The following is a 14,954-nucleotide window of genomic DNA, read 5'->3' as shown; positions in this document are numbered from 1 at the left end:
GGGGCAAATACAGCCTTGTCTGATATAACAAAGCATGTTACATTACAAACGTAATTTGAATATCGTTTTTTTTTAGATCGGTAATCAATATGTATAAAGTTGCATGTGTACGCTCTTAACGAGTCAAATTAAAGCCTTGCCCGACAGAAGACGCGGGACATGATTTAAATATGGTGTTATGGATGATTGTCTATGCAGTCGCACGTCTCTGTGCTGGATGAAACCGAAAAATACAACTTCAAATGGTCATTCAGAAGCTCGCAAAGAATACTTTATTGTGATATAACCAAATATGAATAAGTGCTAGGAGTCGACGTTTCCAAGCTATATTGGAAATCGCAGGTCTATCATAACACCTAATAATTAATTGCGTTTATTTCTTTTCACACACTTTCAAGTTGCCTTCTATTTATCACCCGATGGATGCACTGTGGCATACTGGATGTGAAAGAACAAACTTCATTATTTTGAGGTTAAGGGTGCACAGTTTCAACTAGTAACCCAGCTTGCTGAGGCATAGTACTTCATACATACAGCAAACATTCCAAAGTTGTTAACCGGTAACCCGAACTTCGACATTCCTTCAATAATGAAGAGAAATAAGATCAGGGGTAACGCTGATAAAAAGTTTATTCCAGCCAAACAGATGTTCAGGAAAATTATACAGTTAATGAGAATCGTTGGGATTTATCTACCAGAAGAACGCAGATCGTGGAAGAGAATTTCTTATTGGGGCTATATGATTATTCTTGCTATTTTCAATCTAATGTCATTAGTTAGACAGCTATGGGTGGTGGTGCATTCCATGAATGTTACATGTTATATTGTTTCTGTGGGCATACTAATTTATCATACAGGTATAGCATATTTTTACATGAGAGCTTGTTATAGAATCATGAAACATTTCGCTTTATTGATGAAAATATTAGACAACTATCGATCATGCTTTGGGGAGTTCTGCCGAGTTTCACAAATAATTAAGCTTATCCGATTCACTGAAGTTGTCGTTTGTGTAGTGACGCCATTAATGGCAGTTTCGGCTGTATATTATTCATTTGACTCGTCGATTCTGAGAGAGATTGCAGGCATATTTTGGCCCTTCAACCACAACACGCCATTAAATTCCCTGTTGGGTATTTTATTCTTCGGCTTTGAGAGCCTGCGCTCGTCTGGGTTGCAGTTAGTGCTGAGTGTTATCTTCTTTCTAATTTGGTACATCCTTATAACGGAATTTGGCGACATTGACAGAGCAATAAAAGAATTAATATTAAAGAGGTCTGAACCAAACAATCCTAAAATCATAAATGTCCAGGAATTAGCTAAAGATTTGGCACAGAAGAATGTAAACGTGGACAGCTGTGAAGAACCTAGAATTTCCAACTCTCAAGACAGAACAGATAAATATTTGAAAAAACTGCAAGATGAAACTACTGATTATTTGACTTATTTTCACAAACAATCGGAAGAGGAACTGGAGACTATAAGAAACCGCTTTGAAGGTTTACTGGATATTTTAGCTGCAGCTAACGATGTACTGGAGCACTTTATTGTTTCCTTATATTTCACATCTCTTCCCGTTATTTTCTTGCTGGTGTATGGAATCATAAAGGATAGTGCCAATACACCCATGCTGATGATCATATGTGCTATATCCATGTATAACTCTTCATCTCTTTTGTGGAATCTTTTAGCTGGGGCCTATCTAAGTCTAAAGGTAATTATGTTACAGTAAATTCAAATCATGGAAGAGCTTTTGCTCTGCCACTTCAAATGAACAAATCTAAAACGTCACGGCCTATACTTCTTGGAATTAAGTTAAAGTTACTTCATCGGTTTGATAGAAGAAGCCGGAAATGTATATTCTTTACATAGAGAAGAACTGGTGCTTATCTGGACTCTAGGAAACAACGAACAACTCGGGTAATAAAGAAAATATCAATCCTAAGAGTAATTAGTTTTTTGACAGATGAATACATTATCTTAACAGACACAAATGCAACGCTTCCATATAGCAGAACCGAGGGAAGATAATTACGATATACGTTCGGTCCGTGTACGGAACCCTTTCATTCCAGCGAGAGGAGGGTGGGAATAGTTTAACTCTTTAGATCATAAGATCTGTAATTTAGTCTATTGGTAGGGTTTCGATCCCACACGTGTACGTGACAAGGAGTGGATCCAACTTTCGGTATTTTCCCAGGGTCCTCCTGTTTCCTGCCATTGTCATAGACCACTATGCACAAGTCTGTTATTGACAAAATAATAAATAAACCATACATTAGTTCCGAAATTACCTAGTATATGTCGAGTGGAAACCCATTTTGCTCTCACATTTTCTTTCAGATAAAGAAACCTCTTGAATACGTGATGAAAATTAACATGAAGAATTCTTCAGTCAATTTATTGTCCACGGTAAGAGTCAAGTTTATAACTTTTATAGTTAATATCAATTTAATTTCCACGGTAATTAATATTATTTCGTTTTAGTTTTTATATTTTACATTATGTCATTTTGTTCTGTTATGTCGTAACGTTATTGTAACAGCATAGTAACGCATTAAAATGGCCTGACAATTCGGTTGATAACGACGGAAGCACTTTAGCCAAAAATTTAATTTTTAGTGTTTTTTCTCTAATATTTTAATTTTACTTCTAATAGCCTTGTCGAGCTAAATAAAAGTTTTAGGAACCTATCAAATTAGACTGATATTTAAAAAAAATAACTGCGTTTTGTTACTGATATTAAATGAGGATAATAAAGTAGCTACTCTCTTCTGATCTAGGAGCCGTAGCGAGTAAGCTGCTGAATCACCTAACCACCAGATATTTTTATACGCCCACATTTTCATGTGGAAGTATATTGCCGCCACCCCTGTCCGTCGACGTCCGGACGTTCGTCCGTCCGTCCACAATTGTTTGTGGACACTCTACAGGTCACAATTCTTATCCAATTTTGACGAAACTTGAAATATAGGTTTATCTCCAAAAGATCCCGATTCCTTTCGATATTGGCATGTATTATGGCCCCCTGATTGCAAGAAAAAAAATGTTTTTAGCTTGTGGACCCTATAGAGGTCACAATTTCTATCCGATTTTGTTGAAACTTGAAATGTAAGTTTATAACCCAAAGATGTCGGTTCCATTCGATATTCGCGCTTATCGTAACTTCCTGAATTATGACTCCTAATTGTACGAAAAATCGCGTTTTTAACTTGTGGACCGTATAGAGGTCATAATTTTTATCCGATTTAAAAAAAACACTTTAGTATATCACCTTTACACCCTAGGGATGGCCGAGTTCGTGAAAATGTACTTCAAATGTTGTAATATTGGGTAGTATGTGATGATATTGAGGTGGTATCGGGTAGTATTGGCTAAATCGTCCCACCCTGGTTTAGAGTGAAGCAATTTGACTGAAATTCTCAGCATTTTCTGTTTTTATTATATATTTTGTAACTAATATAGCGAGAACTGTCCGCTCTTTATCTAATCTGGTTGTGGACTCTCTAGAGGTCACAATTTTCTTCCCTCTGATTTTGATGAAACTTGAAATGTAAGTTTATAACCCAAAGATCTCGGTTCCTGTCGATATTCGCACATATCGGACTGTAACTTCCTGAATTATGGCCCCTGATTGTACGGAACCTCGCGTTTGTAGCTTGAGGTCCCTCTAGAGGTCACAATTATTATCCGATTTAAAAAAAACCGTTTGAATATATCACCTTTACACCCTAAGGCTGGTTGAGTTAGAATTTCGTGAAATTCGGATCAAAACAGTTAAAATATGGTATATCAAGGTTGTGGACCCTCTAGAGGTTACAATTTTCTTCTGATTTTGATGAAACTTGAAATGCAAGTTTATAACCCAAAGAACTCGGTTCCTTTCGATATTCGCACATATCGGACCGTAACTTCCTGAACTATGGTCCCTGATTGTACGAAAAGTCGCGTTTTTAGCTTGTGGACCCCATAGAAGTCATAATTTTTATCCGATTTAAAAAACCGTTTGAATATATCACCGTTGCACCCTAAGGATGCTTGATTTTGAATTTCGTAAACATAGGACCAACACTGACAGACAAAATGGCCGCCCCTCGTACTCAAATAGCGTAAAAATAAGGTATATGAATGTTGTGGACCCTCTAGAGGTCACAATTTTCTTCTGATTTTGATGAAATTTGAAATAAAAGTTTATAACCCAACGATCTTGATTCCTGCCGATATTCGCTCACATCGGATTGTAACTTCCAGAATTATGGCCACTGATTGTACGAAAAATCGCGTTTTTAGCTTGAGGTACCTCTAGAGGTCACAATTATTATCCGATTTAAAAAAAAAACGTTTGAATATATCACCTTTACACCCTAAGGATGGTTGAGTTCTCTATCCATCTATGTAAAATGTGGTCGTATCCTGCCTGGTAGCCGCTGGTTGTTTTGTGAAATTACATATTAATGTTCTATTCTGTGTTTATGTTTTAGGTTTCGTTGTTAACAGCTAGATTGAATTCATCACCTATTGGATTTACTGTGTGTGACGTGGTCACTATAGACACTACAACTATGTTTACGGTAAGACTACGATCCAAGTCACACTTACTTCTTTGGAATGCACGATATGACTGCTCACATATTCAGGAAGGTTAATGCCGATTCAAGGCTTTGTTATCTCCTGTTAAAAGACCAAGAACATACGTGAAATACGTATAACATATCTATTTATCCATATTAGAGTAATATTTCTTGGGCTACTTCTTGAACAACGTCTGCTTCCACAAAACCTTCTCGCCCCTCATTTTTAGTCATTTGTCAATTTCATTGTATATTTTTTGTTTTGTTTACAGATATTTGGCACCTTGTTAACCTATGCTATAGTAATTTTTCAATTTGCCCAGACTGCGGATACCAGTGCTCCTAATTACCTAAATGCTACATTCGTCCAGTGAAACTACTGTTGTTGTTTTGTTATTATCAATAGCACACCCCATTCCTCCATTTCCTGGAAGACTTCGGCTAATTTTCGGATATTTAAACTGCCAGTTGTAAATACTATTCACCCCATTATTGATGACCGACAACCCACTTTAGTTTTTTCTTTTCTTTTTTGTTTTGGTTATTAGTATTATTTAGCTTAAATGTTCAACCTACAACCCTTTAATAGACTCTCACTTTCACCGAAAACAATTAACTACCATAATGATATTTATTAGAATTTTGGTTGTTTTCGTCTACTTTAGACTGAATACTTTGATGATTATATGTAATAATATCGAGTCAAATATCATTTAAACCAAGTTATTAAATCCATCTACCATTTATTCGATAATGTGGAAATGTCTAGATCGTCTGACCGAAATAAGCATTTTTCAATAAAAAAAACTTAATCCATTAATTAGTCAGTTTTGTTTAATTCTAGATGTGTAGTGAAACTTTCTGACCTTTAAACCATTATAATGTAGGCACGAATTCGATGTAGGTCCATCTGATTCAAATAGAGATCTGTATTTCGTTTCGTTTTTTTTATACTTTTGACGGCCTCCACTGCATAGAGATCTGACCAGATGTAGTAGGAGGTCGCGTCAGGGCCACACGAGCGCCTTTTGACCCCATACTTTTGATTAACCAATCAGCGTTGATGTTTCTACTGGGATACCCACAGTTCCGTGCAATGCACACCAAGAACTGGCCGCAACAGACCGTTTCATTGACTAATCACTCACATCAACCAGAACGCGGGTTATAAACAACTCTTCCAGATCCTAGAATAGTAAAGACAAGCAAAAGAAAATTTTGAACTATAAAATAAAAACGAAACGATATAGGACCTTTGTTTTAATCAGATTGAGTTTAGATATTTCACGAAAGTCTTTTGTCAGAACCAACTTATGCCTCTGTGGTGAAGGTGTTTAATCCCGGTGTTGGCCAAGAATTAAGTTCATCGGGATTTACCAGCGTGCTTCCACCATGTCAGTTGTGCAACATGGAGGGTATGGCAAGGGAATATGTATAGTCATTCGGATCTGACCACAAAGGAGGTCCCTTGCATAATTGACGTACACGTAGATGAACCACTGGTAGTTGGAATACTATGTAAGAGTAGGCTATATCGCGACTGTCTAGATAAGCAAACACTGTAAATCCAGTTATTTTTGTTGGTTGAATTCATTTTCAATTATTTTCGAAAGGTTTTAAAAATCCCACAAGAAACACGACAGTCTTGGATATTCTTCCATTAATATGGACATTAACTTTGGTTATGTCTGGCATCAATACTGCTGGAATGGACCTAATAGTATGGCCTTTGGAGAGGGGTAAGAACAATTACGCTATGCAAGGGCCCTAACTCTCTGATGAATCATTATCCTATAGCTAGGTATAGATTAATTAATTTAAAGTCATAACAAAAAGAAATCATAAAATTTGCAAAAGATTCATAAATAAAAAAAATAGTGGTCTCCTCCAAGGACCAGAAAATTTTCACGACGCCAAATGTCAAAACTCCAGAAAGTCAAATGCAATTATGCCGCTTTGCAATTGCTATCTTCCGATCAGATTTGTTATCCTAATGTCTGAAACATAACATTGATGAAAGTGCAATAAGTCGGGAGTGTAACTTGCGAACTGGGCGGTCGTCTGTATGGAGCGGAATTTCTCTAACCTAGTAATGTGTATGCCAACATGCTTACTTCTATGCATGTAAATTCTTACTAACACATGTTAAATTGGCTACTTACACATCGTGTAAAAATGCTAATTTATATGACTTATTTCTTAAATATTGCCGTTAGAATTTTGTATTTTATTCTTTTCCATTATTACTTTTAATTTATTGCAGTCGGTTTCGTTTCGTTAACATTTTGATATTTCACAAATGTTACGCGATAAAGGTGTCATAATTTTAACGCTCATTTGGGTAACAGATGGCGCTGTTTACAATTGTATGACTAGTATGAGGGCTGATTGGGGACATTTAAAATCTCTCCCTTTTCATAACCCGACAGACATGACGATATTTTTCTGTCAAAAATAATAAAATATTTTACGTACAAAAGCAAATTATTCTAGATATTTATACAATAGATAAATAGGCTTCTTTGACGTTCATTTTCCCTAATATTGCCATATCGATTGATAATAAAATATATAGTAACAACTCATTACGTTATGCATGAAAATGAATAAATAAATAGAAATAGGTAATGATTAGTTTAGTTTATAAAATTATGAAATATTTTACGCCCACAAGTAAGCTATTTTTGATATCTTTGAAGTAATCTAGCTTTATATCGGGCCAAGCTTCCAGATCATCGGGAGTGGCGGTGGCTCGGTGAGTAAGTCAAAGGCTCGGTAACCAGAAAGTCTCAGGTTCGCTCCCGTAGTTGGAAGAGAAAGTTCCCCGGGTTTTCCGGCGTGGTTTCGCCTTGTCAGTGGCGCAAGACGGAGTACCGGACAAGGAACAGTGTCTACTGGGACGAAACACCAATTTTGTGCATGAAAAGGAACCCTTGACAGTTGGAATTAGAAATAAGAGTAGGCCGTAGCGCCCCTGTCTATGCAGAATCCCCTCATATTGCACACATGATGGCGTATGTCCATCTCTATTAGCACAGTCGGTACAGGACATTAAATTCTATTTCATTTAATTTCATTTCCAAAAGATTTCTTGATTCATTGATATAATGGTAACTGAAAATATTTACTACATTATAATATAGTTGATGCAATGATATTACGTGTGTAGTGTATTTATTATTGTTGGGTTTATTACGATATTCCATTCATAGCCGGTCGATTTAATCTATGATTATTATCAGGTTATAAAATAAATATCCTATGTAAATATTTACACAAAGGAGATTATAGATTAGCCTTACTATAATCTCATCAATTAATCTATGAAACCTCCGAGAAACTGTCTGGTCCAATCGTGGTGTCTTATTTAAAAAAAAAATAATATAGATGCCTTTAATCTTCGTATTTTTAAAATATAATCAAATAATCGCCATACTAATCTCCAAACTCTACAGGTCACACTTTTATCTGCTTTTGCCGAACCTTTAATTATGGCTTTATATCCCAAAGATCGCAGTTCCTTTCGATATTGGCATGTATCGGATCATAACTTCATGGATTATGGCGACACCATTGTACGAAAAATCCCACTATAGCTTGTGGACCCCTAGAGGTCACAATTTTAATAAGATTTGCTGAAACTTTAAATATTTGCTTATAACTCAAAGATCACGGTCCCATTATTAACATTGAGAAGACAGTTGCTCCAACTACAGATATATCACTATACCACAATCAACTTCGGAGCCCTTAGACCATGAATGTTTTAATCATCCCCCTGGCATTAATAATTCCGCTACACAAAAGATCCCTTGACACGAAATACATTACGAGTCAAAGAATATGGCCAACTCAATAGTTTAAAATATGACAATTGGTAGTTAGATCCCTAAGTGCTCTAGACCCTCCAAAAAATATTCAGCCCTTTGTTCCCGATAAAATAACTATATTACAAGCGTATATGACCTGGTTCATTCCGGGACTAACAGTTGTTATGCTTGTTTTCATTATATTGTTTAAGCGTTTTTGTTTATGTTGTTATACGTGTTTTCGTTATATCGTTTAAGCGTTGTTGTTTTTGTTTATTACAAATTTAACGTTCAATACATTATGCACGATATTATAAAATAAACGCGGGGGGGGGGGGGTGAAAACATAAAATAGCTTTTGTGTATACAAATGCCACCCCACCCCCAAACACGGTGTTAAAATTCGCTGTTGTAAGAAGAGTAGGCGGGTCATCGTCTTATAATATAATCAAGTTAAAACATGGGTCTAGCTGATTAAAGCCTGGGGGCGGCATTTGTTTTGGACGCCTGCTGTTTCCCCATGTAACAATAAAATGTTAATATTACTCTCGGATTAATAAAGGTGAATCAACGGTTTTTTTAATAATAATTATTTTACGAGCTATTATTATCGTTAATAGTAACAAATACTATATTTAAATAAATGAACGAGTAAATATTGAAACCACAGGTACTGAGTACGACTCTATCTACCAGTAAATTAATCCTCTTAGTTAAAACTACACCGCTTGGATTAATAAGATTAATTCTATTACCATGCATACATCGTTTATATACATTTACAACTCAGTTCTAATTATACCTCAACTCATTAAACTTAATTCACTTAATTCGGCTTACGTTGATTGGCGAACGAAAGGGGGGCAATCGGGTCCTATTTATTGCAACCTGTCCTTTGATTGGCTTGAAGTGGATATTTAACTTGATAATAAGTCGTAAATAGCTTACGTTTGCATGTTTTTCTAGCGCGTTTTGCATTAATATAAAACTCTCGTTTCTGAAACTATTTTTATTCTCTTCCTGTGACATCTTATTATACGCATCAGTATATACATTTTGTTGAAGTGTAACCCATGACATCTATAGTTAAAAAGTTATCTGTAACTTTGGAACTTGCTACGAAAATCAACCATTAACAGTAAAGTACATCGAAATTACATTATCAAGTAAGTAACACTTTTGCTATTAGAACCAGAATATGTAGTGATATCTCCCCAAAATGGACCCCCTTTCTTCTGAAAACCATGTTCCTAATGGCATCAAATTAATTAGATGAAATATTTTGTAAAATATCTAAAAAATCATTAAAAGCGTGAATAGAAAAAAAAAAAAAAAAAAAAAAAGAGAGAATGAAATGGGATAAATCACCACACATAATTTACACAAACCAAATCTACGGACAAGACACAACACGCAGAAATCACAAACATACGTACATATCAATTTCATGAAATCAAGAAACCCCAATTTCATGAAATCAAGAAACCCACGAGGTTAGTACGACGTCACTACTCCTTGTCACGTACACATACTGGGAAACGAAGCCACGCCACTTTGACTCAATGACAGAGTCAACGACAGACCTTATGATCTAAAGCTCACGCGTTCACAAATTCCCCCCCCCCCATCCTCAAAATAAAAAAAAGCAGTACATTATGTGAACAACTATTTTGTTTTCATCCCAGTCATTTCCCGTCTTTCCTGGAGGTCGGGTGTTCAATCCTTGCATTGGCCGAGAAAGTTCATCCCGATTTTCCGGCGTGGTTTCCCCTTGTCAGTGATACAGGACGGAGGGCCTTACAAGGACAGCTGTCTAGTCGTTCGGGTGGGACGAAATAACGAGGTCCCGTGTACACATTGGCGTGCACGTAAAAGATCCCTTGGCAGTTGGAATTCGATCTAAGAGTAGGCCGTAGCGCCGCTGCCCGGGGAAAATTTCACTCATAGCACACTGTATGGCGTATGCCCGTCTTCATTAGCTCAGGTTAGGAGCAGAACAGTAGGACGTTAAACCCCATTTCATTTCATTTCCCTGTCAACAAGTAGGACGTATAACAAAATTCATTTCATTTCCCAATAGTTGAGGTTAGTTTAGCACGTGACTAGTTAACAATCGTTTATTTTACAGAATATTACCCATGGCTTCCGCCGCGTCTCTTCGGTTCCACTTTGAAGATTACGAATCATCAGAAAGTTCGTCCTGCGATGAGACGTCGCCACTGCGGTCGAGCCAATCTCGAAATTCGAGAAAACATAACGATTGCAGTAATTGTTTGGAGTATTGCAGTGATTCATCGTGTGAATCTGATTCTGATTGTGATAGTTTTCAAGACAGTCCCCAGAAGTCTAGAAGACAGGAAACCGCATACTTGTGCACAAGGAGCACGTCAAGGGCACAGCCATTCCGCAACAGAATGTCCCGTTTATCTGCATCACAGAGAAATATTAATCATAGGCGTGTGTTATTAAAACGAATTGAAGAAACCTGGTTTGATTCCAGCAGTGATTCAAGTGATTGTTCAGATGAAAACGAATCGTATGCGAGTCTGTCCTGCCATTCCAGTGAATACCATTCCATAGCCCAGCATCGAAAGTGGCAATCCAAAGACAATCTGGATTCGAGTGGTTATTATGACGGAAGTGGTAGCTGTGCGTCTGAAGGTTCAAGTCTCAAGCAATCGAGATCATCCATTGACAATCTGCTGTATGACAGTGAAAATTCTGATGTATACAAATCTCAACAGGACGGCAACATTAAAACGGTTTCGATGACAAAGGAAGGGGAAATCCAACGTTTTGGCTACAACAAATGGTATGCGAACAGCGAAACGAAAACGAACTGTGAACTAGATAAAGCTAACCGTGAGGACGATGCACATTATCGAGACAGTGGTATTTGCATGGAAAATGACGATGTGCTTAAAAATAATAAAAAGGGACAACTGGAGACACACTTTTCATATAAACCTAGATTCGGTTTTGGTAAAAATCGTTGGTATAAACCCAGTATGTTTCAGTGAACATTAATCGACAATAACTGCATATTATAAAGTGCTATTACATTGTTTTATATATTGTTAATATCTCGGGGATCTTTCATTTCCACCAATTAAGGTCATGATCAGGCGCCATATTCGTGAAAGCCTATTACTTTAAGAATGCCAAGTACTAGAATTTGAACTTTGATCGTAACCCTCAACCAATGAAATGCTTTATAGGCATCTAAAGGAAAAATGAGATTTGTAACTCGCCGAAGTCTAATAGCCCCATCATATTATTTGGACTCTATAAAAGAATTAAATGGAAATACTGTTCTTCCTCACAACTCTACCCCATGTGACCCGCACTGTTCTTCCTCACCTCACAACTAAGTTACACTAAAATAGAAAAATATCCTTACTTTTTTTTTGCTTATTATGAAGTGATGACTATATCCTCCTCACAGCCGACACTACTTTTTTATGTCACATACCTTTTCTTTCTCACTCAACCTTTTTTTTCTCAATATTTATTGGCGAAATTAGAATAATATAATCCCTGTCCCATCCCCGTATAATGGTGACTACGACTCTTTAATTTGAATAAATTAAAATTGTCTATTTCATTTGATTTAGTTGTTTATCTTGTGGTTGGATGGGTGTGGGTGGGGGTCTATCGCATGCGCGTGAAATAACATGGTCTGGCGTGGTTTTGACTCCCCGCTCGAAAGTGGCAAGGAGTAGGGTGCGTTTTCTCCGGATCCTCCGGTTTCTGCCTGCTGCTAAAGCCCCCTGCGCAAAAGCGAATTACTGAAATAATTAGTTTGTGTCGAAAGGACGTTAAACCAATTTTCTCTTGTGGTTGACTGTTAGTAATATGTGAAACTAAAATTAGTAAACGCTTAGTTTTTTGAATCAAATACTAGTCGTATCGAGCTTGCTTCATAGCTATCTGAAGTTAAATAAGTGATGAATCCAATTCAATAATTTACCCTTGTTTACCCAAATCAAAGAGTTTCTAGCTGTCAAGTCTTTAATTGCTATTACTATTGTTAATATGCTGTTTTAAAAATATGATATAATTGTAAATAAACAACTGTAGCAGGCAACTATTAAAATATTGAACATTATAGACTAATGTGTCACTTTGAATTTGAATTCCCATAAACCCATTAAGAGTGAATGTCGGTAAATAAAGATGTGGGCATTTCAAATGAATAGGATTCACAGCAACACATACAACCACATGAACCTTAAAAACATGTAATTAAATCCTGAGGCGGATAGACAGAATCCATCAATTAATTAGTGAAATCATTCCCGATTAATGACTAAAACGTTTCACTATGAGTAGATCATTGATGACAATATAGTTCTCTGAAAACGGAACAGGTATTAAACCAAATCATTTCTACATTACAGGGGACCGATGAAAAACAATTTATACAGAATACAATCAGATCAAATCATTAAATTGATAGATTACATCCACATTAAACATAGCTTCCCGCGTATAAACTTTATGATTTAAGGTACATTTGGACGAAAAACTAATTCAAACTTATTTGTCACGTGACTTGATTGAAGGAGAATGAAATTTTAGATTGTATTTGTCGTTAGTCGCTGTTCATTTACTAAAAATATCGAAGCTTAAGTAAACTTTTGGGATGTCCTCTAGCAACTTCTTTTTCCGGCTGGATAATCGGAGTCTACTGGGCGTCTAAGTCTCTCAATGTTCTCACAACCGATAGCTTTCAGATCAATGATCAACAAGCACTCCTTACGACACTCGAGCAGACTCCCTGTCAGTTGCTTCATTTGTGTCCGCCCCATCGGCGTTTTTCAGGGAATGTTTCTAGTAAGATTAAATGTCTTTACTCTCCATATATACTAAATATGTCACACGTTCATAAGGGAGGGGGATGTGGCTGACCTAATGCTTAATGAGTCAACTGGCGTGGTTTCGATTCCCCGGTTGTATATGACAATGAGTAGGGTCGCCTGTCCAACCTCGTGGGTTTTCTCCGGGTCCTCCGGTTTCCTCCCATTGCTAAAGACCCCTAAGCGCAAGCGAATTATTGAAATAAATTTAAACTATATGTTCGTCCCGAAATGACATAGTTTGTGCCGAGTTGACGTTACCCCCCCCCCCCCCCTCTCTCTCTCTCTCTGTCCCTCCCTCTAACTACTTTTGTGTGTTTGTACCTTTCATTCTTTTAAGTTCCAACTTTTATTGGAATTAACTACCATACATAAAGTTTTATTGGAATTAACTGCCATACATAAACTTTCGTTGAAATGCATCTTTAATAATACATACAGTAGAATCTGCATGAGCAGCCACTCGTCTTCCCGACATCTTCTTGTAAGCGGCCACAATAAATTCCCCCGTATAAATTCTTTTGAAAGAACTAACCTATAAATAATTTCGTGGGTATTTATCTTTAATAATAATATTGGCATCGTTAAAGCTCTAACTGAAGTTCCAACTTTTATTGGAATTAACTACCATACATAAAGTTTTATTGGAATTAACTACCATACATAAACTTTCGTTGAAATGCATCTTTAATAATACATACAGTAGAATCTGCATGAGCAGCCACTCGTCTCCCCGACATCTTCTTGTAAGCGGCCACAATAAATTCCCCCATATAAATTCTTTTGAAAGAACTAACCTATAAATAATTTCGTGGGTATTTATCTTTAATAATAATATTGGCATCGTTAATTCTTATAAAAGAATTTAAAGCTGTTGAAACAAAAATTAAAAACCTACCGGTAAACCGTTCTGCAGACAAGATGCCTGAAATTATCAATATCCAGGAATCCCCTACGGATACAATAAAGGTTACAGAGAAGATTATAACCAGCTATAGTCCACCTAAACTTTCCGACTATCAAGGTAAATTGTTGGAGCCGGATGAGAAAACTCGCGATTATTTGCGGAAGCTAAGCAAACAATCGGAAGAGGAACTGGAAACATTAAGAAACCGTTTTGAAGGTCTACTGGATATTTTAGCTGCAGCTAACCATATGTTGGCTCAGTATATGCTGTCTATCTACGCCTCATCACTACCTGTCATTTGCTTGCTTCTGTACGGAAGCATTAAAGATAGCGGAAATAAGCCCCTGCTCATTTTGATGGGCCTGTTATCGTTCAACAGTTTTGCAGGACTAGTAAGCTCTCTACTAGCCGGATCTTATCTTAGCATGCAAGTAAGAATATTACTGATTTCTTAACATATGAACTTATGAACTGAACACTAGTATTTTTATACTGTGTCAGATTAGGTCTTGTTAATAGATATAAAGACGGCATTAGGTTTCGGGCTCGCACAAGTGTATAAAATGACCTGTTAATTGAAATATCAGATTTCAGAGGAAACGGTTGCATAATAATTACTTAATGGCGATATTTTGGACATAAATTTCGGGTAGTTGTAGTTGCATAGTAGAAGATGGTCGCGGGGGTTCTCAGGACACCAGTAAACAGCTATGTTTAAATCAAAATTTAGGATAAGATAAATGGTTCTGTTAATGCTACTATCTTCTAGCAAAACTTTTATAACTTTTGATAAAAACGAAGAAAGTAA

At 36.6% G+C, this 14,954-nt stretch overlaps 1 protein-coding gene across 1 annotated transcript; it reads left to right on the top strand.

Annotated features, from left to right (window-relative positions):
• Positions 1-169: 169 nt before the first annotated feature.
• LOC126829250 (uncharacterized) lies at positions 170-5,327 on the top strand. The gene is made up of 4 exons (XM_050559004.2): positions 170-1,714; positions 2,344-2,412; positions 4,482-4,571; positions 4,844-5,327. The coding sequence occupies exons 1-4, from the start codon at positions 590-592 to the stop codon at positions 4,943-4,945; spliced, it is 1,386 nt and encodes a 461-aa protein (XP_050414961.2). The 5' UTR covers positions 170-589; the 3' UTR covers positions 4,946-5,327.
• The last annotated feature ends 9,627 nt before the right edge of the window (positions 5,328-14,954 follow it).

Source organism: Patella vulgata, chromosome 8, assembly GCF_932274485.2.
Source record: "Patella vulgata chromosome 8, xgPatVulg1.2, whole genome shotgun sequence".
NCBI classification, from domain to species: Eukaryota; Metazoa; Mollusca; class Gastropoda; family Patellidae; genus Patella; species Patella vulgata.
This window is presented reverse-complemented; position numbering and strand designations above follow the sequence as displayed.

What these genes read in the sequence shown, in the direction of transcription:
- LOC126829250 (XM_050559004.2), top strand. Translation starts at nt 590, where the DNA reads ATGAAGAGAAATAAGATCAGGGGTAACGCTGATAAAAAGTTTATTCCA. An exon ending in CAGTCAATTTATTGTCCACG is followed by an intron (nt 2,413 to 4,481) that starts GTAAGAGTCAAG and finishes TTTATGTTTTAG; the next exon opens with GTTTCGTTGTTAACAGCTAG. An exon ending in ACACTACAACTATGTTTACG is followed by an intron (nt 4,572 to 4,843) that starts GTAAGACTACGA and finishes TTTTGTTTACAG; the next exon opens with ATATTTGGCACCTTGTTAAC.